Genomic DNA, 26,830 nt, shown 5'->3' on the forward strand with positions numbered 1-26,830 from the left:
GACAAATAGCTAATGTGTAGAATAAAATGCTTTTACAAAAATTGGAATGGGACCTTTTTCTTCTCAGTGACCACTGATAGCCCCTTAGATTCATTAAATGTCATATTTATTCCAAAGGAAATTTATTTTAAAATGCAACACAGAGCACAATGACCAAGTTAAAAATACACTGCCACAATAGTAGTTAATAGATTCCTCATTAAAACCTCAATTCAACATTTAAGAAGCTAAGTGCTTAGATGAATGATTTATTAACCTTGGTTTAGTGAAACTAAAACATTTCCTAATTATTTTAAAATTATGATAAATTGGGGCCAGCCTGGTGGCGCAAGCGGTTGAGTGCGTGCGCTCCACTGCGGTGGCCCGGGGTTTGCTGGTTCGGATCCCGGGTGAGCACTAATGCACTGCTTGGCAAGCAATGCTGTGGCGGTGTCCCATATAAAGTGGAGGAAGATGGGCACAGATGTTAGCCCAGGGCCAGTTTTCCCCAGCAAAAAAAGAAAAAGAGGAGGATTGGCAGATGTTAGCACAAGTATGATCTCCTCACACACACACAAAAAAAATTATGATAAAATCTTAAACAAGCAAGTTTAATTTTCTGATGTAAAAGAAGTGTTTGTAACATCACTTTAGAGTTGGGGAAAAATTGGGAATGGAGAGAGGGCATGATAGACTATATCCCCAAACCAACATAAGCTACATGGACTATCAAAGAACTGAATCCCCAATCTCTACAAATTAATTTATGTTTTAGACCAGTATTGTGGCAACTGACTTTATCTAATTAATTATGAAAACGGTTTATATCTGCACAATACAGTAGCCACTAAGCCATATGTGATAAATAAATGAGCACTTAAAATGTTGCTTGTGCAACTGAGGAACTGAATTATAGTTTTATTCCATTTTAAATAATGTTCATTTAAAAAGCTACATGAAGCTAGTGGCTACTGATTTGGACAGCACACTTCTAGACTAAGACTAGTGCAAGGTTTAATCAGAAGATTAGATACAACTATAAGCTTTAAAACAATACACAAAACTCAAAACCAAAATGCCACTTCTCAAATGATTGCAATTCCCGGTACATAATTCAGTTAGTATTTGTGTTTATGTCTATGTACATGTTATCTTACAGAAAATCATTTTAAAAACCATTTAATGGATACAAATCCATTCTCCTTTTCTTTTGTATTTACTTCTAACAAAAATTTTTCACATAATATCTTAATTAACACACTTATCCATACAACATTTTAAGTGAATAACTTGTTTTAAGAGTGACATTCTGATCAGTGGAAAGAACACGAACTTGAAACTCTGAAGTCAGAAAAGATCTGGGTTCAAAGCACAACTCTATTCTTAATCAGCTAAAAAGACTTTGAGCAACTCTGTTAGCTTCAGTTTCTCCTTTTGTAAAGCAGATACTTTAAGATTTTCTTCATAGCACTATTGTGCAATTTAAATATAATATTGTAGAAGAAAGAGTCTACAACAGTACCTAACACAACAACAGCATACAATCTTCAAAGATACCTCAATTATTCAGAATGGGTCTGAAACAAATAGCGTTTCCAAATACGCTACATATTTAATTTTTTCTTTTTGGTGAGGAAAATTCCCCTGAGCTAACACCCATGCCAGTCTTCCTCTACTTTGTATGTGGGATGCCTCCACAGCACGGCTGATGAGTGGAGTAGGTCCACGCCTGTGATCCGGACCAGCAAACCCAGGCCGCTGAAGCAGAACACGCAGAAATTTAACCACTTGGCCATGGGGCTGGCCCTAGCCAAATACTCAACATATTAATCCCAGGACTAGAGAATGAGAAACTGGATTCTAAGAATTCCCTAAATTAAGTTACTCTGTATTTTTCATAATGTTTTCTACATTTTAAATAATAATGAATAGCAGAGTGAATTGTTTTTCTGTGATATGGTTATACTAAAAGTTTCAGAATTTTCTTATAAAAAAAAGAGAATAAACACATGATTGTTTATTCATTATGAATCAACATTATTTTGACAAGATTATATATTTTGATAATATGTAAAAATTATTTCTATCTGACATAGATATTGCATCATAGAGAACACTTAAAAGAAGGGAACACTAACACAAAATAAAGAAAAAATTTTTTTGATTTTGTAAGATAATTCTATAAATATTTAATATTTAAATTATCACTGTTGAAATAAAATTTTAAAACACACAAAGCATTAATTGCCCTATCCAATATTCTAGATCTTATAATTGGTCCAATTATTACGAGTGTGCCCAAAAGCATCAGTTCAGAGCATTAGGGTACATGTTACATCATCTTTTTACAACAGTGAAAATACTGTCTGCTTACCCTGATTTTGGTTTTGCTGCTGAAATCACTATTGTTTTTACTCACTCAGATTTTATGTTATTTTCTGATTTCATATTAGGAGTATTCCACAATTATAAGTCACATCTTTTCTCTCTGCATTTCTTCTTTTAAAGTATTTACAAAGATCTGTAGCCTACAGTGAATATTCAACCACTGGAAATGCCAGCAAACATTATTGGGTAATATAAAAATGTAACATTTGAAACTTCTAGTGAGGTTAATAGCCCTACACAGAATCACATGCTGAAATTGTCAGTTTGACTTCTTTTGCTTCCAAAATTTATTTCTTGGAATATCATTCACAGGATTTTGTAAAAAGTGCATAAACTTATTAATACTTATTTGTAAGAATAACTCTCTATTAATAAGAAACAAGGCCCATAAAATATACTTATAAAATGGCCACAAAGGTAAGACTGACTGATTAATTAGATTGTGCCACTTCTCTTCTACACGCTCCTGTGCTCTTCCCGGAAATGTCCACATTAACCTATAGCTCAGCATGGCAGCATTTCTTGCTCTTGCTTTCAACTGACTTGAGTGGATTCCTTTGAACGAGTAACATTTGTAGTTGATTGTTAAGCTTTAATTTTCAGAGAATTATAACACTTCTTCCCATGCTCCCAATTTCTCAACTGACTTTTCTCAAGATTTGAAAAAACAAATTTCCTGAGAAATGCCAGAAAGGAATTACCATATAGAAATACTATTCTGGAAAAAGCACGGTATTTTCATGAAGCCACTTAAAGAGATCATTTTGACTCATGTGTTTTGATGGATCTTGATTTTGAACTGTTTAGATGGGATGCTTATGGATGCAGAGGGATTATCTATTGAACAGTGACTTTTTTAAAAAAACTAAAAGTTTTTTTAAAAGACCACAAAATATGTGAGTGGCAAAATGTATACATGCAGACTTGGGAGTTTTTTAGATAACTGAAGTTTCATTTCTAGCTTATTATAAAGAAGTAAATACTTACATTAAGTTCTTAGATTCAAAACGTTGTTACTCATTTTCCTAAGTGATTTGACTTTTTAATCAACTGATAATTCATGTTTATTGTTACAAATTACACTTTTACAAATTACATTACAAATCTATTCAGATTAAAGAGATGCATCCCTAAGGAAACCACCTTTAATAAAATGTCAAGTAGTAAATATAACTTGTATTAATTTTGTGAATGAAAGGAAAGGGTTAGGAATTGGATAATTTTAGACTGATAAAGTTATTTTTCCTGCAGCTATTTCAACAATAAAAGTATTTTTAAAGCTATAAATGTAGAGTTTAAACTTAAACATCAATAAATAAGATCAGTTTTGATTACATTTAGCTTTTGCTCAAAAGTAATGTCCTTTCTTTTTCTTCTCATTACCAGCACACTCATTAGCTAGCACTGTGCTCCTTCCTAATTCACCCTTAACACCTATTGTTCTAAACAAAGTGTAAAGCTACTCAAACAAAGCAGTTCTATTATGGGCTTAAGCAATAAAGGCCAGGAACTAGTTCCCAGTAGCAACAGTCTTATAACCAACAACAGTCAAGTCAATGCAAATTGTGTTCCCTAATTAATAAAATGAGTTAGAGCCAACTTATTTTTCTTTAATCATACTGCAAGAGAAATGCCGTACTGAACTATTCTGTAATATTGATGCCTCATGAACCATTTAGATATACACAACTACTGAACCCTGAACTGAATTTCCCAACTGTGAGTCCTAGACGGAGCATCTTTTATGCTGTGATTCCTTCAAGGGCTATTAAAGAAGTAAACAGCCTGACTTGCCCTTGCACAGAATTTTCCAAGTCTGCTCTGTTACTCTATTGAGAGTTTTTCTCCAATCATATGTTTTCCAAGATTCTGTTTTCTGCTCATGTGATGCCACTGACATGGGGTCAGCTTCTCGCGACTAGAAGTTTTTATTTTCTTTTGGGTTTTTTTTTTTCTTTTCTTTTCTTTTCTCTTCCTCCTTGTCTTTTCTACTTTAATCAGTATTTTTCCATTTTGGTACAATAGGGCTTGGCTCTCATCACCACTACCAGCTCTTCTTATTATATCAGCAAACTAACCAATAATATCACAACTTCTATATCACTGAGAACCATCAGTATTTCCTCACTTTGAATTTCTGGCTGTTCCATAATGTACAGAATGCCAGAAATATAATAAGATATAACGGGAATATTTCTATGTTTCAAATTAGGACCATCAAAAATGTCAATGTAATTTTGATAAATACTTCACAGAACACTGAAGAAGCATCAAACAAACAGATAAGAAATCCTTTCAGAATTAATGTGTCTTTATTTTTCATGTACTTGAAACCCTCAAGACCAGTGTCTTTTATTACCAATTCACAGAATAATTTTTTTTTTTTTTTGATGAGGAAGATTGTCCCTGAGCTAACATCTGTTGCCAATCTTCCTCTTTTTTTTGCTTGAGGAAGATTGTCCCTGAGCTAACATCCGTGCCAATCTTCCTCTACTTTTTGTACGTGGGATGCTGCCACAGCATGGTTTGATGAGCAGTGTGTAGGTCTGCGCCTGGGATCCGAACCTGCAAACTCTGGGCCGCCAAAGCAGAGCATGCGAGCTTAACTACTACACCACCGGGCCAGCCTCCGCAGAACAATTTTTAACATTAATCTTAACCTTCATAATTTTTACTAGTTTCATACATAATTGTTACTTATTATATATTAGACTAAAATACATTGATCATTTGCATCTTATTAAATTGCATTAAATAAGTTTCCATATAACATGATATTGCTATCAATTATCATTTTCATACTTCAAAAATAATTATATGAAAAAAGCATATGCAAATTCAAGTTAAACATCAAGTTCAATTCACTTATTAGAGACCATTATATATCAGTCTCTAAATATCTAGGGTCCTTCCTCTCTCACTCTTGGCTCTCTTTCCAACACATCGGAAGGATGGCCCCACAATAGATACCCATGTGATCAGAGCTGCTGACAGAAAATGGAAGAAACCAAAGAAAAAAATTCTCTCTCTCTCCCCCCGTTTCTTCAGCCTTATCAAGTTAAATTTCTCTTTTACAACCAATCTTCTTGATTCTCTCTCTCCCAGCCTTATTGTGTCAAGAAAACCTGAGAACTGACATATGTAGATGTTTGGTCCTTTTTTGGAGCTAATAATCAATCTGGACACCCACCTATTTACCCACACTCTCATTTAGTCTTCCAATATGATTCATTTACTTACTCTTCAGCTTCCAAATGACAGATTCTCAGAATCTCACAAGTCCATATAACTACTTTTTCCTGTCAATCATTAACTAGCAAAAATATTCATAATGTAGCTTCATCATTAAAATGCTATCTAAAAGCATACTTGTTCCTTAGAGAGTTATTACTTACAACATATAAACATTAATTATTCAGTTCTTAATCTATTAGTTTCATATAAATTAACTTTAAATAAAAGTTAACTTACTATTTTTTTCTTCTGGGATTTTAAATCATCCAATGCTTCATCTAGAAAACAAGATTTAAATCAAAGCTAAATCAGATATTAAGATACTTAGATACAAGAAAAAAATCATGCCAAATGATATACGTTAAGCAACCACAGGAAAACGTTCTCATTTTAGGATTTCTCACTGAGATGTATAGACAAAAATTACCTCAATCTTTACCCATATATATTTCATATTTTTTGCCTATTTTATATAATACAAGCTAAGTAGTGGGAAAACGGACTTTACATAGAATAAAACACTTCCAAATTTAAAAAGATATATATTTTTAAATGTTTTCAGAAACATTACTTTCTATTATTTCTCCTTCCTTTCAACATCTCCTTCCTTTCAACATCTCACCCACATTAACCTCAAAATTAATACCCAAATCTCTTTTTATACTGTGGTAATAAAAACGTTCTCTCTTTGTTTATAAAGAAAGAAGTACATAATATATTTTATTAAAATATTCAACCTTTAAGATATTGAGCACTAATAAAGAAAACCTTTTGAAAACCTATAGTATTATACCTGAGGAGGGACTTGGTAAGGAAGGGGATACTAATTACTTTTCAAAATTAAACTGTTCTAAGGTGTGCCCTGCTTACTTAGGTTGGCATGGTAGAACAGGAAGAATCATTTCAAAGGGTATCATTTGTGAATGTCAATGTCTGTTTTATAAATTTATTTTAGGTTTCTAGTTTTTCTCTAGAAATATTTAAGTGTACAATTGGGAATGCAATTCCAGCCAGAAAGAAGAAAGTCGTAATTTGATTTAAACAATTTATCAAATAGAATTTAAATAACTGTTCTTAATTTTTAATTAAATTTATAAATAAAATTATCTCTTCATTGAAGTTTTGGGGTAGCAAACATCTGAATACTCAATTCAAAGTATATTATTTATGTAAAAGTCCAAAGAAATACAAACTTATAAAAAGATAATTTTACTATAAAACTTTTTTTCAAAATATATTAAGTAGTCTTGAATGTGCTAGCAGACTTATTACTAAAGAGGAAAAAAATCTGCTGACATCTTTAAAAAGAACAATCATTTTTAGTTAGATAAGACCAAGCCAAATATCTATCCTTTAATCCAGAGGTCAGCAAACTTTTTCTGTAAAGGGCCAGACAGTAAATATTTCGGGCTTTATGGGCCAAAAGGTAAAATCAAGTTGGTAATTTTAAAGCAAAAGAGAAAACAAACTCCCACAAACTTTTTATTGACAAAATTCAAATTATGTAATAATAATTGAGTTCAATTTTTTGTGATACAGATCTACCAATGAAAAGAATGAAATTATTTCCTTTTGGGTGGGGAGAAAATATTTCACTTAATTGAGGTTCAAAGTTAGGGTTCCCTATCATCAAAATTGATTGCAAATGTTAATCTATTAATGTTGATCTGTAATGAGATTTTATGCATTTGATTTTTGAAATTTTTTTTTCACACAGACAGGTACTGCTGTGTGAAAGATCGAAATCAATCCACAAGCACATGATTTTAATTAAGCATGTTCACTGTTTGGAAGACATTTATAGAATTCTTTAGATTCTTGATATTTGCCTTTTATCATGTCATTACATTGCAAATTAATCACTTCCAACTGAAGATTAGTAGAAGCTCTTCAATTGTACAGTTAAGTGGATTTCGAAATATGGAAATTTCCTTTGCACTTGTGTGAGGTTTGGAAAACACTGCTGGAACTATAGTTTGAGCTCAGATAACATATCTGCTACATTGTGTGGGAATGGAGATCTTGCTTCTTGTTTTAACTTTTCATAGCACTTTTTAAAAAATTCATTTTTGTCATTACAATGTTATTTGTTTTCTAAATAACTTTACGGCAGTATAGGTTTCCCATTGTTTTGTCTTGCAATCCTAGGCTGAATTCATTAAGAACCATCCTCAAGTCTGCAACAAAAGCTAATTTCCAAAGCCAGTCAGTATTCAATCACAGTGGTTGAAGGTGGTTCTTCTCATTCAGAATAATTTTAGTCTGAGCTCTGAGCTCAAAATACCACAATAAAACTTGACCACTGCTAAGCCATCACACTTCTGTGTGGCAAGGCAGGTCAAGATATTCAACTTCTGTTTCTGATAAAAGTTCACATAACTGATGATGGTTAAGTCCATGAGAGCAAATGAAGTTCCCCGTTAACACTACTAGTTCAAGCACACGATAGGTTCAATACGCTCTGCAAAGTACCTGCTGTTGAATAACACGGTGAATAACTGTTGGATTTAAACACCTTACAGTCTCATGAACTTCGAAAATTAATCCAACTAAGCCTTTTTCTGCTTCACACCTATTTTTACCACCAATAGTTGTAACACATCTTAGCAGATTTCACTTCAGGTTGTATTGAATTAGGGTTTTTTCAACTTCTTTGAAAATATTCTCTCCTGGAGTTGTTCTACACATTATATTTATAGAGGCTAATTCTTCAGCCACTTCAAGCTCAGTACTGACTCCTCAAATAAACTAAATAAATTGAGTGGTATCAGTAACATCTGTCAACTCATCAAGAGCCAAGGAAGATCCCTTGAGATTTCAAGGGCTTTGCCTTGTTTTTAAATTGACTATGTTGCTTCCAATGTTCTCAATTTTTTAAGCCATTGTTCTTGCCAAAAGGCTACTACTCAAGCAAGTATATTTTCTGTGAACAAAAACTTCAGCTGCTGCAGTTAAATGCAATTAACTCACCATTGGTAAATGGCTTTCTTTGCTTGACAAATAAGCCACTGAGAAACTTACTCTGGTTGAAGCTCCATTTCCACTTTTTTATTGTACGAAGAAATTCTGCTATAATGAGATATTCCATTTTAAATGTTCTAATTTTTCTGAGCATTGCTTTTTTTGTGAGTTAGGAATATCATGTTGAGTACTTAGTATGGTAATGTCAATGTATAGTTGTATTCTTTTAGCACAGCTATAATGTCATTGCATAATAAACAAAATATTTTGCATTTTGATAAGAGTAGTCCACACTCCATTGCACCCTAAAAGTGCAACATTCAAAGTCCAATTTTCTCTTCTTTTCTTGTTTTTACATGATGAATATGCACTGGTAATAAAAAATAAATAAAATTGTCTCGACACAGCAACACACGTGGCACCTGAAATGCTGTCAAGTCATAAATGTGTCACCGTGATTTGTTGAGCATCCTGCAACAGTCTGAAGTGTTGAGAGCACCACATACACTCTGTCCCAGCTACTCAACTCTGCCATTATAGAATGAAAGCAGCTCTAGACAACGTGTAAATAAATGGGCCTGGCTATGTTTCAATAAAAACAGAAATTTGAATTTTATACAAATTTAATATGTCACAAAATATTATTCTTTTGAATTTTTTCAATGATTTAAAAATGTAAGAGCTATTCTTAGATCATGAGCTGTACAAGGTGTTCGGAAGGACTCGGCTCACAAGCTGTAGTTTGCCAACCCTTACTTTAATCTATACTAGGTCCAACTTGTAAAACAAAGGAAATAAAACTAATAGAAAACAAAAAGTAAGGACAAATAGCTTCAGGCTTAAATATATATATACATATATATATATATACACACACACACACACACACACACACACGTATAGTACCTGACTTTATGCTAAAAAAAAAATGTGTAAGACTACAAGACAATCTTTTATGAAGTCTATTTTAGGCGTACATACAATTCAAATAAATTAGTAAAATTTTTTTAAGTGAAAGGATCCCTGAAATAAATTTTTAAAGCAAAAATCCCATGTAATAGCCATGTCCTGATGTACCTACTTGTAAGTTAAAATATTCACGCATTTGATTTCCTCAGAGAAGTTTACCAAGTACTCTTAAAATAAGGTTTCTCATATTTTTCACTATTTTGTTAGTTCCACAAAGTCAGAGAGCATATTTTTTTAAAATTTCTTCCTGTACTCCCAGTATCTACTAAATTACTAAATATCACTGGAAACAATACCATAAGCTCAATTTCCTTAATCTGACAAAGAGTACCAGTATTTTTTAAAACCACAGCAAACATCATACTTTACGGTAAAAATTAAAAGCTTTTCCACTGAAATCAGTAACTAGACAAGTATATTTGCTCTTTCCATTTCAATTCAATATTATACTGGGTCCTAACCCACTAAATAAGGCAAGAAAAATTTTTAAGGCAAGAAAAATAAAAAAGAATAATGATTGGAAAAGAACAATCAGTACCATCAGCCCATATGTGTATAACCCATTGCAATTTTTATATGCTTTCACAAATAGTTTCATTTAATACGTGTAATAGCCCTGCCAAAACAAAATATTTGTTTCCATTTTATAAATTAGGAAACTGAGGTTCAGAGAATTTAAATTTGTTAGTAGGACAAAAAGATGGCCAGTGTGGCTGGAGCAAAAGACAAAAAAAGGAGAGTGAAAGGAGATAAAGTTAGGAAAATGAGCATAAGTCAGAACGCTGAGGTAAAAAACCAGATTTTACTCTGATTGCAATGGAAAGCCAATAGGGAATTTTAAGCATAAGAGACATAAGATCTGATTTATACCTTAAAAACAGTCTAGTTAGGAAGCCACTGCAGTAGTGTAAGCAAGAGATGACGGTGACCTGAATTAGAATTGTAATAGTAGTAAAGAAAGTTAGACGTGGTCAGATTCAAGATAATTTGTGAGGTAAAGATGATTAGGACTTTGAAGGAGAGAGAGATATGCATGGTAGATTAAAGGGAGTGTGGAGTCAGGACAGAGTTTTTTGCCCCAGATGATTGTATTGAGGCAGGATTATCTAAAGGACAATCCAATAGAAACAGATGATGCAAAAGAGAAGATAACTGCAGGAAGGGATAACTGCAAAAGCAAAGTTCTTGAGATGGCCAGAGTATCTAGAATCCAGAGTATAAACGGAGGGCTTAGCCACAGATAGGATCCAGGCCAGTCTTTCAGAATACCATGAAGGATGATGACATACTGAGTAACACATGGAGTTAATTTGATGTATTTGGTGCTGGAGGTCGTGCTCACCTGTTTACATCTATTTTCTCCAGAAAGTGAGACAAACAGGTGAGAGTGGCCAGGTAGATTTTGTGGGGTTTTGTTTGTTTGTGGCTTTTGAATTTTTTTGGTTGGTTGCTTTTATTTTGGTTTGGTTTTTGGTAGGGAGGCAGGTATTAGTGATCTGAGGAGAAACACAATCTCAAACAATGCTCTCAAAGAGAAAAAAGTGAATTTACTAGGGAACTATAAAACAGAACTGTGTAGCAGTGTTGAGTGCACATCTGATATTTGCAATCATAGACTTAAATAAGTCTGGTCAGCATGCTATATAATCTTCTTCTAACAAATTTAGCTTTTCTGATGCAGGCATAGATTAAGCATAAAAATGTTTTTAACCAGGATAAGGTTTTGCCAGTCAAAGATTAAGCATTTAATTATATTTAAACAAGGTACAGTTTGCAAGACAAGTAGGATAGTAAAGAGGGACAAAGGAGTCAATGGTGTCTGCAAGAGATGGTCTTCGGGCCAGACCATAGAACCTAAACTGGGTAGAAGACAAGTCATAAGCAGCGATGGCAGTTTGAAAGTCATATATCTGTATGAACCTTATTTGGATCTTGAGTCAAACAAACAAAATATTTTTTAAAGCAAATGACATTTATGAGATAATTGGAAATTCAGTATTTTTATATTTAGTATTTTACAGTATTAAGAATTCTTTTTTAGGTATGATAATATATTATGTTCATATATTTTTTAAAGTCTGTTATGGAAAGATATAGCTGGGATATACTTCAAAATAATACAGGAGGTGGAGAAGTGAGTAGGGGTAAAAATGAAACAAGATTGACCATGAATTGATGATTATTTAGGTTGTGTGATAGGCATATGAGGGTTCATCACACTATTCAGTCTACTTCTGTATATGTTTAAAATTTTCTAAAATGACAAGTTAAAATAAGAAGTCACATATAAAGTTCATTTTAAATGAAATTTGCATATCTTTAATTATAACTCATAATTTTAAGATCTGAAAATCTTTAAAATCTGCACACATACAGAACAAATACAGAAGGAGATTACATCATAATTTGCACATTTCAATAAAAACAAAAGCCTAGGGGCTGTGAGGTTAAAGAGAATGGTGCAATTAATAGAACAAATCAAAAGATGTGTAACTACATTTTATTCCATAATAACATAAGTTTTTTATAAAGATTAATTTAACAAATATTTCTCTTGATTTAAAGAAATGAATTGTTTTATGTAAAAAAAATTCTAAATGAATAAGACAGAAATAACAAATGAAAAATAGAATCATCTTGATCATTCATAACCCTTCTTATGCTTTACAGTAAACAACTCTTCAATATTTACCATGATGTCACTTCAATATACCATTTCACAACCTGCCATTCAATTACAAACCAATGCACTATAAGATGGGTTTTTTAAATGTATTTATAAAAACTTAGAAATTAAACTTACTATTTCTTTCTGTTCTCTTGGAAAAGAAGAAAATAAGCACTGTTCTTATGCTCCAGATGCTACAGAGGAAGCAAAATTCAGAAACAAAAACCATCATTAGGATAAGTGAATAAGAAGGCATATAAAACGAAAACAAATATACATTTCCAATTAGAGTTAGGTACATTGTTTCCATTTATATTTTGAAAATCAAAAAGTACTCCTTTCAGAGACCCTCAGAAGTCTACCTGTGATTTCAAAGGAGGAGTTCTCACTCTAAAATCCATGGACTTTCCGAGGGTCCCTCTGAATCGCAAAATCGCCTTTGTAGGCATAATTGCATTTCTTTGCACACAGCATTGCTTTCATCAATGTCAAAAGGGTCTCTGAACCCTTCAAAGATTAAGAACAAATTATAGAATCCCTTCTTACTAAGTAAGTATCAACTCCAAAAATTTGTCTATTCCCATGCATTAAAGGAGAAGGAGGTTTTACAAATCCAAAGCATTATACAAATGTACGTTGCTTCCCTATTATTTAACATTGGAGAGCTCTCTCTCCACTAAATAGAATAAGCTATCTGGAGGAAAAGAAAAAAAACCTTACCTTCAAATAAATACTTGATAAGTAAACTTAGCTAAACACTTCCTTCCAAAGATTTTATGAGGATAATTCTTCAGGTTTTGCAATAGTAAGATATCAAACGATATTAAAAGATGTAAAGAAAATCAAAGAATGATCCTAATCCCAAGCTAATCACATAGCAAATATCTCTTCCTCCAGAGAACATAGCAGAATAAGTATCAAAACATTATTCATCTTATAAAAGAAATACATTATATTTGAATATAAATTCAGATAATAAGTATGAAAATTAGTTCTTCACTGAAATATATCATTGCTATTCTTGGGAGTCAGCCTGTAAGGTAATCACCAGTGAACCCTGTCTCCCACTATTCACACCTTTGTATGGTCCTCTCTCACCAGTGTCGGTCTGTGTGACCAATAGCATGTGGCAGAAGTGATAGTATGTCGCTTCAAGATTAGGTTATAAAAGACTGCAGCTTCCATCTTGGGCCTCCTCTTCCACTTGCTATCTTTCTCTCTCTTGGATTACTCGGTCTGAGAGAAGCCAGCTACAATGACATGAGGATATTCAGGGAATTCTATAGAAAGGCCCATGTGGTGAGGAAAAGAGGTCTCTGGCAAACAGCCAGTGAGGAGCTGAGGCCTGCCAGCAACTACACGTGTGAGCTTAGATGTAATACTCCAGCCTTAGTTAAGCCTTGAGATGACTGTAGCCTCAGCCAATAGCTTAACTGCAATTTATATATGAATAAAAGACCCTGAGCCAGAACCACCCAACTAAGCTGCTCCTACACTCCTGCCCCTCAGGAACTGTGCAAGATAATAAACATTTATTGTTTTAAGCTACTAAGTTCTGGGGCATTTTGTTATACAGCAAGAGATAACTAATACATGCTTCTCATATTGTGATGATTTATTTTTAGCATATGAAAACACCCAATAACCAGCACCAGATTGCTATGTGGTACTTGGACAACTACCTAAGCACTAAAAAAAACACTGCGCGTTGTCCTTATCAAGGGAAGGGAGATGAGAGAAGAAGTCAAACATTCTGCTCATAACCCTCAAGGATCCTACAACGGTAGAAAAGTCCCATACTATTTCTCCACTGCAAAACCACCAAAACAGTGGCAAGCCAAGAGAGATGATTTAGCAAAACAGTACAGGGGAAGAAAACTGAGAACACAAGAGAAAGAATTGCAGAGATTGTGACTAGAATTCTGTAGGACATCAGTAAATTTTCTTAAGTGAGTAGATACTTTTTTTAAAAGTGTATATAATTTTCAAAGGGTAAAAACTACAATAATTGAAATATACTCCCTTTCTTCAAAATAAAACTCACTAATTCCCCTTTGCGAACAATGAATTCTCCTCTTGGTTTTTATCAGAACTACTGCTGGAGAAAATGAGCTATCAAACAATACACATTTCCATGTGTCAAGTCTTCAAGACTTTAAAAGGTAGAACATAGGGCCGGCCCCGTGGCTTAGCGGTTAAGTGCGAGCGCTCTGCTGCTGGCGGCCCGGGCTCGGGTCCCGGGCGCGCACCAACGCACCGCTTCTCCGGCCATGCTGAGGCCGCGTCCCACACGCAGCAACTAGAAGGATGTGCAGCTATGACATACAACTATCCCTGGGGCTTTGGAGGAAAAATAAATAAATAAAATTATAAAAAAAAAAAAAAAAGGTAGAACATATAGAATTAGTTATTCTTTAAGGCTAAATTAAATACAATTCTTTTGTAGTTTTAAAATAAAATTTAGAAAAAGAATTAAAGTACTTCAGGAATCTACATTCTAGTTATCCCAACAAAAGTTTTGCTCTCCCAATAATTAAATATAATTTATGAAAATACAGCAACTTGTTTGGGGGAGATATTCAAGATACTATCACTGACTCCTACTTTGAGAATAGTGGCATAATCTCCATTTCCTCCTCCTCATCTTAGAAATCATCCAAACAAAAAAGAAAACAGAAACAAAAACATAAATTTCTTTTCTGATAAAATTAAGATAGAGCTAAAAAACACAACACTCAAAATATGTGGAAGGGCTCCCAAAAGCAATGAAGATCATGCAGGGGCTCAAAACAGTGGAAGCAGAGAAGGAAAACCGCTTATCTCACAAAGAGGTCGCAAGATAAACTTCTCAAAGTATAAAGTCTAAAACCCATATTTATAATAATGAGAATAAGACACACATGCTACAGGCAGAAACTCCTCAGTTTGGTTCCAACAACGAAACGGGGAAGGCAGAGTTCAAAGAGAAATAATTCAGAAATGCCCTATTTACAAAGAACATTCTACTTCTACGGCAGCAGGAGAGAAAAGAAGTTTTCTATTATGAAAAAATACTTTAGCCTAATACACCCTATTGGCTGCAGAAAGATAAAAGCTGAACAAACTAATACACTAAATCCTGGATCATAAGGAAAATTTTAGACAGCCTGGAATGTAGGAAGACAAGCCTCCGTACTCTCACAAACTTCCTACAAATAACTGGGCCAAAGTAAAGTAAATATACCACATAGAGATTTTTTTTGGTTATAAAAGCAAAATACAAAAGTATGTTTCAAAACTTAGACCAATGTCTTTCATCTCAATAAACATAAGTGAGCTAAATCCACCAGAGCAAAAGAAAAAGACTTTCAGACTGGATCATAAAAGAAACCCCAACTCTATAATGTAAACTGACATCCAAGTGGTTTTGAAGGTTGAAAATAAAACAATGGGCAAAAGTATACTAGGCAAATACAGACAAAACAAGGGTTCTGATCTTAACACTCCACAAGGTTGAACTCAAGACCCCTCTAAAAAAGCTTTTTTTAAAAAAAGAAGGTCATTTTATAATGTTAAGAAGGATGTGGTTCCTTTCCAACACACAGTGCTGGAGTAATTAGGCATCAATGGGCAAAAAAAACCCAGAATCTCAACACGAACCTCACACCTTATATAAAGATTAACTCAAAATGGATTATGAACTTAAATGTAAAATATTAGAAGAAAAAAAGCATTAAAAAAAGCAAAGAAGGGGCCGGCCCGGTGGCGCAAGCGGTTAAGTGCGCGCGCTCCGCTGTGGCGGCCCGGGGTTCGCTGGTTCGGATCCCGGGCGCGCACCGACGCACTGCTTGGTAAGCCATGCTGTGGCGGCGTCCCATATAAAGTGGAGGAAGATAGGCACAGATGTTAGCCCAGGGCCGTCTTCCTCAGCAAAAAAAAAAAAAGAGGAGGATTGGCGGATGTTAGCTCAGGGCTGATCTCCTCACAAAAAAAAAAAAAAAAAGCAAAGAAGAAAATCTTCAGGACTTATAGCTAGGGAGGCATTCTTGACAACAAAAGCACAACCCAGAAAAGGAAAAATTAATAAACTTTGCTCTACGAAAGACGTTATTAAGAGGATGAAAAGACAAACTGTAAACTGGGAAAAAATATTTGCAAACCATATATCCAACAAAGGACTTGCATCTACAATATATAAAGAACTCTCAAATCCAACAGAAAAAAGATTAATAATCCAATTAGAAAATTAGAAGATATGAACAGACATTTCACTGAAGAGGAGATATAGATGGCAAATAAACACATGAAAAGATGTTCAACATCATTAGCCATTAGGGAAGTGTAAATTAAAACCACAATGAAATATCACTACACACCTATCAGAATGATCAAAATAGAAAACAGTGATAATACCAAATGCTGACTAGAATGCAAAGAAACTAGATCACTCACACATAACTAGTAGAAATGTAAAATAGTACATCTACTCTGAAAAAAAGTTTAGCAGTTTCTTATAAAACTAAACATGTACTTACCCAGAAATTACACTCTTGGGCATATACCCTGGAGAAATTAAAACTAATGTTCAGACAAAAACCTGTACATAAATGTTCAGAGCAGCCTTATTTGTAATAGCCAAAAACTGGAAACTATTTAAATGTCCTTCAATACGTGTATGGTTAAACAAACTTGGGATATTAATACCATGGAATACTACTCAGCAATAAAAAGGAACTAGTGATACACAACATCTTGGATGGATCTCAAGAATATGCTGAGCGACAAGTGCCAACTTCAAAAGGTTATATACCATGTGATCCCATTTTATAACATTCTTGAAATAACAAAATTATAGAGATGGAAAACAGATTAGTGCGGGGCAGGGATTAGAAATGGAGCAGTTGGACAAGGGTTGGTATGACTACAAAAGGGTAGCAAAAAGGAGCCTTATGGTTTTGGAACAGTTCTAGATCTGAATTGTGGGGTAGTTACATGAAGCTACACATGCGATAAAATTGCATAGAAATATAAAACACACAAACAAATGAGTGTATGTAAAACTGGTAAAATCTGAATAGGTTCTGTGAATTGAACCAATGTCAATTTCCTGGCTGTGATATTTTACTATAGTCACGCAAGATATGACCATTGGGGAGGGCTGGGTGAAGGGTGCACGGGGCCTGTTTACTTCCTATGAATCTATAATTATTTCAAAATAAAAAAGTGTTTTTTTTAAGGAATGTATTTACAATGGAGATATAATAGTTAGGAACATCTATTCATCAAACACCAAAGCATCAACATTCATAAAGTAAAACCAAAGAAAATATAGGAAGAAGTAGAAATATATCATTATTAGGATACAGAAGACCTATATAACATAATGAGGTAGTTCTCATTGATAATATTAAACTCTGTGTACCTGAAAAAAAAAAATACATGTTCAAGTCTTCATGAAACACAATAACTGAACAAATAGCATGCCACCAAAAAAAGCCTCAGTAAATTCAAAGAAGTAGAAATATTATTAAACAGTATTCTCTGAAAGCAATACAATAGCACTAGAAATAGTAACTAAGCCAAAAAACAAACATACAAACACACATTTGCCATCTGGAAATAACTTTTAGATTACAAAAACAAAACAAACAAACAAAAATTTATGATATCTATAGAACAACCAAAGTAAATCACTACATATCAAGATCTGTGGGATAAAACTAAAGCTGTGGTCAGAAAATATCACGGCCTCAAATACACATACAATGTATTGTGTTAATAAGTAAGAATGAAAACAAATGTATTAAGCATCCAATTTAAGTTACAAGGATAAAACAAGCCTAAGAAAAGAAAAAAAGAATTAATAAAAATAAGTAATTTTTTAAAAGCTGGTTCAAAGGGTATGTAAACAGCTAATAAAAACAATCAAAAAAGAATGTACAAAGATACAAAATAAAAATAAGGAAGCAATGATCATAGATACAAAGAAAATTTTAAAAATCAATGAGACAATGACTACTACTATTACAATGCTATGCAAATACATTATTTTTAAAGTGTAGAATAGGTAATTTATATACATACATTTAATTTTTAATAAAACTACCTTGGAAGAGACAGAAAACCTACCAGATTAACTACTATTGAATTTTAAAAGTTGTTAAGAGCTACCCTCTATAAAGAGCACCAAGTCCAAAAGCTTTCGAAAGGAATACTACCAAACCTGTAAAGCACAGATAATGCCAGTACTATTTAAACTGTTCCAGAGCATTGAAAAATAAAGAAAAGTTTTCAGATGTTTTTATAAAATGATTACAAGTGTGAAAGTAGAAATTTTCCTGGAATTCAAGATTTCAATATTTAAATTCAATATTTAATAGAATTCATCACATCAAGAGACATAAGATGAAAAATCATACAGCTATATCCATGGATGACAGAACAGCACTTAACAAAATTCAATAATCTTTCTTGACTTAAAGGAAAACTAAATGAAATATGAATGGTTAGAAAATTCCTTAACATAACAAAATATATCTGTCTCAATCCAAAAGTCAGAATAATGCCCAATGGGAAACAGAAGTACTCCCAAGGAAAAAGTCAAGGATGTCCACTATTTTCTCTATAACTTAACATTGTCCTGAAGGTATTAGCCAACACAATTAGCCAAGAAGAAAAAATCAGACAAAAAATCTGAAAGAAGGTGTTAAATTTATTGCTATTTACAAATGATATCAATGCATACTTGGAAATTCTCAAAAGAATCAACTGAAAAACTTACTAGAAACAAGACAATTACTGTGGTTGAATATAAAATTAGTACAGAAAATCAGTAAGTTCATATATACAATCAATTCCAAGACATATTAAAAACTGTTTCCTTTTTTGGGGGGCGGGGGTGTGAGGAAGATTAGCCCTGAGCTAACATCTGATGCCAATCCTCCTTTTTTTGCTGAGGAAGATTGGCACTAGACTAACATCCGTGCCCATCTTCCTCTACTTTATATGGGATGCCACCATAGCATGGCCTGACAAGTAGTGGGTCGGTGCGTGCCTGGGATCTGAACCCACGAACCCCAGGCCACCGCAGTGGAGCACACATACTTAAGCACTATGCCACCGGGCCCGCCCCTTAAAAACTCTTTCTTAATTCACATTCATCAAATCATTCCAGTTTTTCTTTTCTGAATGAAACTGATGCTATTTGAAATATTAGTACAGCATGAATTTCTGTTAAATATTATCTAGTGACTTGTACTATTAAATTATAAAGGTGTTCTAACAGGAAATACTTGGAGCCTCACTATAAGAGAATCACACTTTAGATATGGTAAACATTTTAAATCCTTAATATTCAGTGTTTTACTATACTAAAATTAAACATGCTAAAAGCTAAAATATAGCAGAATACCTAAAACTCAATCAATATAATCAAATTTTTCTCACTTTTACTAAAGGACTAACATTCCATAAACCTCTGATAGTTTTTCACCAGCTTTCATATATATAAAGCACTTTTCACCTATTTTGTCTTTTCTGCCAAACTTCAGTGTTCTCTTTCCAACAACCACATAAGCCCTATATTCAATTTATCGGAATGTTTTTAGATGAGATTTAGCAATATATAAAGCTAAAAATGAAAAGATATACAGGTCTCAATATTTATAGCTATGTTGACTATTTTGTCAGTTTATTTAACCATCAAAGGCTTTAGCAAGAATTACCTTCACATTCAGACAAAGTAATAATAATGATTTATTTTGCTATAAGGAATAAGGCAAGAATCAAGCTTTATTTTTTTATTTTTTATTTTTGGATATAACTCAATACTATTTTCCCCCAATGATTTGAAATGTCATCTGTATTATACATAAAAACCATATACAAAAATTCCTTTTGGGATTTTTTTCTGGATTCTCATGTCTCTTTCTTTGTTCTATGGCTCTATTTATATACTGCACCAAACTTTTAATTAATGAAGCTTTATAAAGCAAGTTATCATTATTGTTTTATTATTATTTATAATAATATTTTTTAAAATTATTATGAAGTCTTTTGATGCCTGGTAGACCTCTGCTTCTCATTCCTCTCCTTTTTTAGAATATTCAAGATTATTCTTATTTGCTTATTTTTCCATTAAAAATTATGGAATAAGTGTGCCAAGATTTTTAAAGTATTACTGATATTTTATTGTGATCATACATTTTTAGATTAAGTTAGGGAGAACTGATCTCACTATAATACTGAGGCTTCCCATCCAAGAACAGGTCTCTTAATTATGTCTCAGTTCATAATTCTTTAAGTAAAAAATTCTATCAAGTAACTATCAATATTCAAATATCTATCAATATTGCAAAAGGGATGCTTGCAAAATGATTTTCTTATCTACCAAACCTAAGAGTAAATATTCTCCTTGAGTCAATATCAAGAGATGTTCATAGATACCTTCTCCTTTAAGAGCCAACTATGGTTGATGAAAGATACTTTGTATTTTTATTAGAGTGCCATGAAACAAATGTTTAACTTTCTTCAAAAGGCTACAAATTATGTTTGTCAACCTTCTAGCTGGATTGAGGAAATATCTATTACAAACTAGTCCGAAGGATGGGGAGTGGGAAGGAGGCATAGAAATTATATAAGATCAAAGCTCTATCCTCAAATGGCTTTCAATCTAAGTAGAAAAATAAGAAAACATAAGAAACAGGGACAGGACCACCTTCTTCATTTCTTTTGCTTAAAATTTTTCCCTCATAACCCCATTTTAAGAAGCAAAACACACACACACACACACACACACACACACACACACACAGGGAAAATATGGCTAACTCCTCTGGGAAAGTCAACCTCTTATGCTAGTAGATCTCTGAAATAATCATTTAGAGAATGGCATTTTCTAGAAAGCTATAATTTGTAAGAATAAGGTATCCAGGAGTAAAAGTCTATAAGACTGCTTACAGAGTTAGTTAAGGGTAGAGACAAAACTCAATGGTGGTTCACTCTTAGAAAATGAAGCAACTCCTGAGGTAATGCATAACTGCCAGCATAATGCAGAAATATAAGATTTTAACTGTAACTCAAACCTTCCCTCACTATGGAGCATAGCTTTAATGAGTCCTACAAAATAAGTCCAGCATTTAGATTACAGTTTCAGTTTCAGTAATAGTTGAAAAGATCAGAGAGATATAAATGTATTATTGAATCTGAAAGGCAGAAAAACAATAGGTTGAAATCACACCAAGTTCCTGCATATTACATCCTAAAAAGAAGATATAATAAAATCTCAAAGCATCTTAGAGTACTGATTTTCTACCATAAAAGATAACTTTGGAATCATTATGATTATGCAATATACCATCAGTCCTGAATCCGTGACCTCTCTGTCCAGTAAAAGCATTTGGGAAACTTGGAATGCAGGGACAGCAGTCATTTTTTGCAGTTATCAGGTAGATTTCTAAGCTTTATAATCAAGGTAGACAGCGATGAGTAAAGCAATACATTTTATTGCTCCTTCTGCCTCCATTTCTTTAAAATAAATCCTGGTCCAGACCTCAAAACTTTTGTTTCCAAAGGAAAAAAAGTCCAGGGATAAGCTTGGGCAATAGCTCACATTACAGACAAAAGAAAACATCCTGTGGTAAGCCTTCATTCTATTTACCACAACACCCACTTTCTCACTGTTGTATTTTATTTCATGCTTTTTTGATTGTCATCAATCAGAAGGACAATTCCATCCTTTGTTGGATAACTGGTCTATCCTTCCAAAAGTGAAGAGCTCACTGAAACAGAAGCTGCAGCAGTTGAGACCCAGGTCACAAGCGTGAATGAGACAAAGTGAGAAATGGCTCTGAAGCTTAACAAGCCAAGAAATACTAGACACAGGTGATGCAGAACAGGCAGAAGGACACAGTAAGGATAATAAAGCTTCATATTCAAAATAGTAGAAAGATCAAACTGAAAAAATAGCAAACATTTTTTAAATGGAGTTTTTCTACTTTTAAAAACAATTAGTATATGATTTATTTGCACAAAAAAAAAAAGTCTTCTGAGTCATAATAGCAGATCCACTAGATCACAATTTGTGGATAGCCATTAGAATTAGCACAGCAGAGTTTCCTGTCTGACATTCTTCTGCAACTAGATACAAATCTTTGATAATCAGAAAACGAATTTTTATATGGAAATGGATGTCAAGTGGGTTTTTTAAAAGTCTTTAAAGTAGCTTAAATCAACTTAACATCTCATACTTATTCCCTTTCAAAATTTCTTTTCTCCCTTCTTTTTTACAAAACATAGAAGGGAAACAAGGGAAAGGGGGGCTCTGCATTATAAAATCCACTACTACACCTGGGATAAGAAGCATTCCAAAAGATTTCAAAAGAAAAGGAAAATAAAGAAAATGGCAGAGACAATTATTTTGTAATACACGTGCACTCGAGTTTTGGCTCTTTTATCTACACACAGAGTTAAAACTGTATAAGCTCCAGGAGTTCCATTCTGAAAATATGCCCTGCCCTAAAGACTAAACAAAAAAATTTTACCGTAGTAGTTCCAAAGAAGAAGATCCTACACTTTCCCCAAATGTCAAACCAAAAAACCTAAGTATCACTCTGATTCTTCCTTTTCCTCTACCTCCCATTTCCTCCCATCGAGCTGTCTTGAAATATTTCCAAGTCATCTATTCATCTCCACTGCCACTGGGCAGTCCAATGCATCCGCATTTTTAGATTAAACTTCTATAACAGCATCCTAGCTGATCTCTCTGTTTCTACTCTTATCTTCTTAGCCTCCAAAAGGCAGCACGTACGATTCTCTTAAGTTAAATCTCATCACACCATTCTTCCACTAAAACCTTTACAAGTTTCCTATTTCATCTAAAATGAAATTCAAACTCCTCACCATGACCTTCCACGATCTAGATCCTGCCTGATTCTGCAAGCTCACCTCGTATCACTCTTCTTCTCCATCACACATTCCAGGTATATCTATCTTTTTGACCCTCAAGTCATGCTCTCTCCTACTTTACAGGCTTTGCATTTTCTGTTCTTTCTTCTTGGAAAAATCTTCTCTCAACTCTTAGATTTTTTTGTTTTTAGGATTTGAAGAACACATTGTCGTAAAAAATTCAAATACCAAAAAGCAAACAGAAAGAAACAACTACTTAAAACTCCACCACCTAGAGAGAATTACCATTAATAATCCTTTTCTGCATCTCTCTATGGATATATGTGCTATTATATACTGTATATATAACTAATTTTCCAGAAATTCCAACTCTTTCCACGCTGGTTCTTTCTCATACTTTAGTTCTCCACTCCAATACCCCCTCAAAAGAGGCCTTCCAGGACCATCCTAAAGTATCCTTTTCCTTTCATCACCCCATTCATTTTCTTCATAGCACTTACCTCTCTCTAAATTAACTATGCTTGTTTACTTGTCTCTCACTTTTTATCTCCAACCCCAATAGAACATAAGCTCCATGAGGGCAGAGTTCTCTTTTTGTGTGTGTGTGTGTGTGAGGAAGATCAGCCCTGAGCTAACATTCATGCCAATCCTCCTCTTTTTGCTAAGGAAGACTGGCCCTGACCTAACATCTATTGCCAGTCCTCCTCCTTTTTTCCCTTTTTCTCCCCAAAGCCCCAGTAGATAGTTGTCATAGTTGCACATCCTGCTAGTTGCTGTATGTGGGACACCGCCTCAGCATGGCCGGACAAGCAGCGCATCGGTGCGCGCCCAGGATCCGAATCTCCGAACCCAGGCCGCCAGTAGCAGAGTGCATGCACTTAACCGCTAAGCCACGGGGCCGGCCCCGAGGGCAGAGATCTTGTCACGACTTTCTCAATCACTAGGGTCTAGCCCAATACCTCACATATCGCAGGTGCTCAATGTTTACTGAACGAACAGATGATGGCTTTGATTAGCATTTATAGGTTGCCAAATCCTAAATTTCTATCTCCCATTCAAATTTCTCTCCAGAGCTTCATACTCATATTTAAGCATTCCACTGGGCAGCTCTATTTGGATAGACCATAGGTATTTTAGTCCCAGTGGGTCACCAAACCTGCTCCTCCTCATGTTGTTCCCTATTTAGATGAATGACACTACCACTAACCAAATTTCCCAAGCCTTAAACCTGAATTTTATCCTTGATGTAATTCTTCTCTTTCACCCCATATCCAACCAATCACCAAGAGCCTTTCTATATTACCTCAATTATACCTCCTAAATCTCTTCAATCCATCCACTTCATTCAGCCCATCTGCTTGTCTTCAACCCTGCTACCACTACTCAAGTGCAAATCACCATCAATCATTTCTCCCCTCGACAACTATAATAACCTTCTAACTAGAGGCTCCAGATCCATTCTTATTCCTCTCTAATTTATTTTCCATGCTGTAACCTCAGTGGTATTTTCAAAATAACAATATGATCATGTCATATTCCTTCTTAAAAATCTTCAATGGCTTCCCACTACCCTTAAAGCCTAAAATTCTTATCATGGACTATAAGGCCTCCAAGAAATATCCCTTGCCTAATTATCCAGACTTTTCTCTATAATCCAATCTTTGGCCTTCTTTCATTTCTTTAAACCTACCATGCTCTATCCTCCCTCAGGGCCTTCAAATATGCTGTACCTTCTGTCTAAAACAGTACCCACCATGTCACACCACTCTTGATATACATACTCATCCTTCAGGTCTCAAACTCAAACATCACTTCCTCAGGAAGGCTATGGTAAGCAGAATTCTAAAGATATCCCTCTCTCTCCCCAAGATTTCCATCTTCTGGTTACGCAGTTAAACAGTAATCTAAGTACTGCTGTGAAGGGACTTGTCAGATATAATTAAGTATTACTGAGTTGATTTGAAGATAGGGAGATTATCCTGGATTATCTTGGTGAGTCTCATATAATCAGTTAAGCCCTTAAAAGCAGAGCTTTCTCCCCGGCAGAGGGCAGAATAGAAAGTTAGAGAGATGTAGCAGAAGTTGGCCTGGAAGCATGACCCCTCCTCCCAAAGACTCCAGATAAGACCCCAGGCCAGGTGATAACCTTGATTGTAGCCTGTAAGACCCTAAGCAGAGAACCCAGTCAAGCCACTTGAATTTCTGACCTATACAACTGTGATATAATAAATAGGTGTTGCTTTAAGCCACTAAATTTGTGGTAGCAATAGAAAATGAATACAAAGGCCCTTCCCTGATCCCCACCTCCACCCAGACTGTGTTAGGGCCCCTGTTAAATGCGGCCATAGCATTTGGCACTTCTCTTAATATTCACATACTTATTATTTAATTTAATGTATGCAGTCTAAAATCTACAGTCAGAGATTTTGTATTTTTGTGTACCATACACCATTATAATCCAACGTCTACACAACTGCTACCTATAAATGTTTGTTGATTGAACGACCACATTTTTCATTCAATTGTCTCTCAAAATTCTCAATCACAACACACCTTCTGTAAAATGCTATATTATAAAAGATTTCTATAATAAGGGTCAATTGCTTTATAGCAGTGACTAAAAAGAGGGGAAGAAAAGTGGGATGAATGGAATATATTCAGAATCATTGGGGCAGTTGCTCTCTTTGTTTTACAAACCATCCCTCACTTTCCACTACCCACAATCTGACATGCCCACTCCATGCCCAATACCCCTAAGGGAGCATGACCATATATTAGAGAATCACAAAAGATTGCCATATAGAGCCATTATTACCAATATCACTGGGCCATATTCCTCAGGTATTTTGGACTGCAAATAAAGGTCTAAAACAGCTGTTCTACTTTTTTAAAGAAATATTTTTCAAACTGCAAAAAATATGCAAATTTATTCAGTCTGAGACATTACTATTTCATAATAAAAAAGAGACTGAATATATTAAAACTATCTGGTCAGAAAGAGGAAAGGTCAACAAAAGGAATAATTTACTTACATTAAAGGGAAAGCAAAAAATGGGAGTGTCATGGCAAGTCTTGCTGTAAGTTCATCAGGAAGATACCACAAGTATACAATTAAACATGTAAACAGATAGAGAATTGAGGAGTAGAGAATTAATCTTCCAACCCATAATTTTTGTAATCTCTGATTTTTTTCCCTAAATTCTTCCAAAGCTTGAATTTCCTGTTAAGAGAAAATTATTCTAGATTATCTCAAATTTCATAAGGAAATTGAAATCTTAACAAAAATTTAACATGATAGAAAGGTTATATAGAAAAAACTCATAAAATTCAATGAAATATAATATCTTAATATTTTAAAACAGAATATGAAAAAGAAAACAAAAACTGAAGATAAATACATGAAAATGCCTATTCTGACAAATCACTTGTTTAAAAGCAAAATTAAAATACTATTTTTAACCTGTCAAATTAGCAAACATCAGACGCATAAAATTGGCATCAATAAATAGTATTTGTTAAATCAAACAAGTAATAATTCTTCCTGTATAAGGCCTAAAAAAAATCTGGCTATAAAAAGAAAGAATTAATAAAAATTCAAAGTGACTCATACTAGATTGTTTCAATCTATTCATCACTCTCAATATTCCCAAGGAATAACCACTTTTGATAATGATAGAAAGTATAAAAAGCTGTGAAGTTTGTAAACTGACAAAAATTGTCATAGACTACTTTATAATCTACTTTCTC

At 34.0% G+C, this 26,830-nt stretch overlaps 1 protein-coding gene across 4 annotated transcripts in view; it reads right to left on the minus strand.

Annotated features, from left to right (window-relative positions):
* LNPK (lunapark, ER junction formation factor) overlaps positions 1 to 26,830 on the minus strand; it is a 75,389-nt gene that overhangs the window by 40,982 nt on the left and 7,577 nt on the right. For all 4 annotated transcript variants that reach the window (XM_058549302.1, XM_058549303.1, XM_058549301.1 and 1 more), the window contains exons 4-6: positions 26,116 to 26,303; positions 12,335 to 12,393; positions 5,839 to 5,879 (exon numbers count right to left, since the gene is read on the minus strand). In XM_058549302.1, the coding sequence (XP_058405285.1) occupies positions 5,839 to 5,879; positions 12,335 to 12,393; positions 26,116 to 26,303 (288 nt within the window). The remainder of the gene's footprint in view (positions 1 to 5,838; positions 5,880 to 12,334; positions 12,394 to 26,115; positions 26,304 to 26,830) is intronic.

The sequence above is a fragment of the Diceros bicornis genome, chromosome 10 (genome assembly GCF_020826845.1).
Source record: "Diceros bicornis minor isolate mBicDic1 chromosome 10, mDicBic1.mat.cur, whole genome shotgun sequence".
NCBI lineage: Eukaryota > Metazoa > Chordata > Mammalia > Perissodactyla > Rhinocerotidae > Diceros > Diceros bicornis.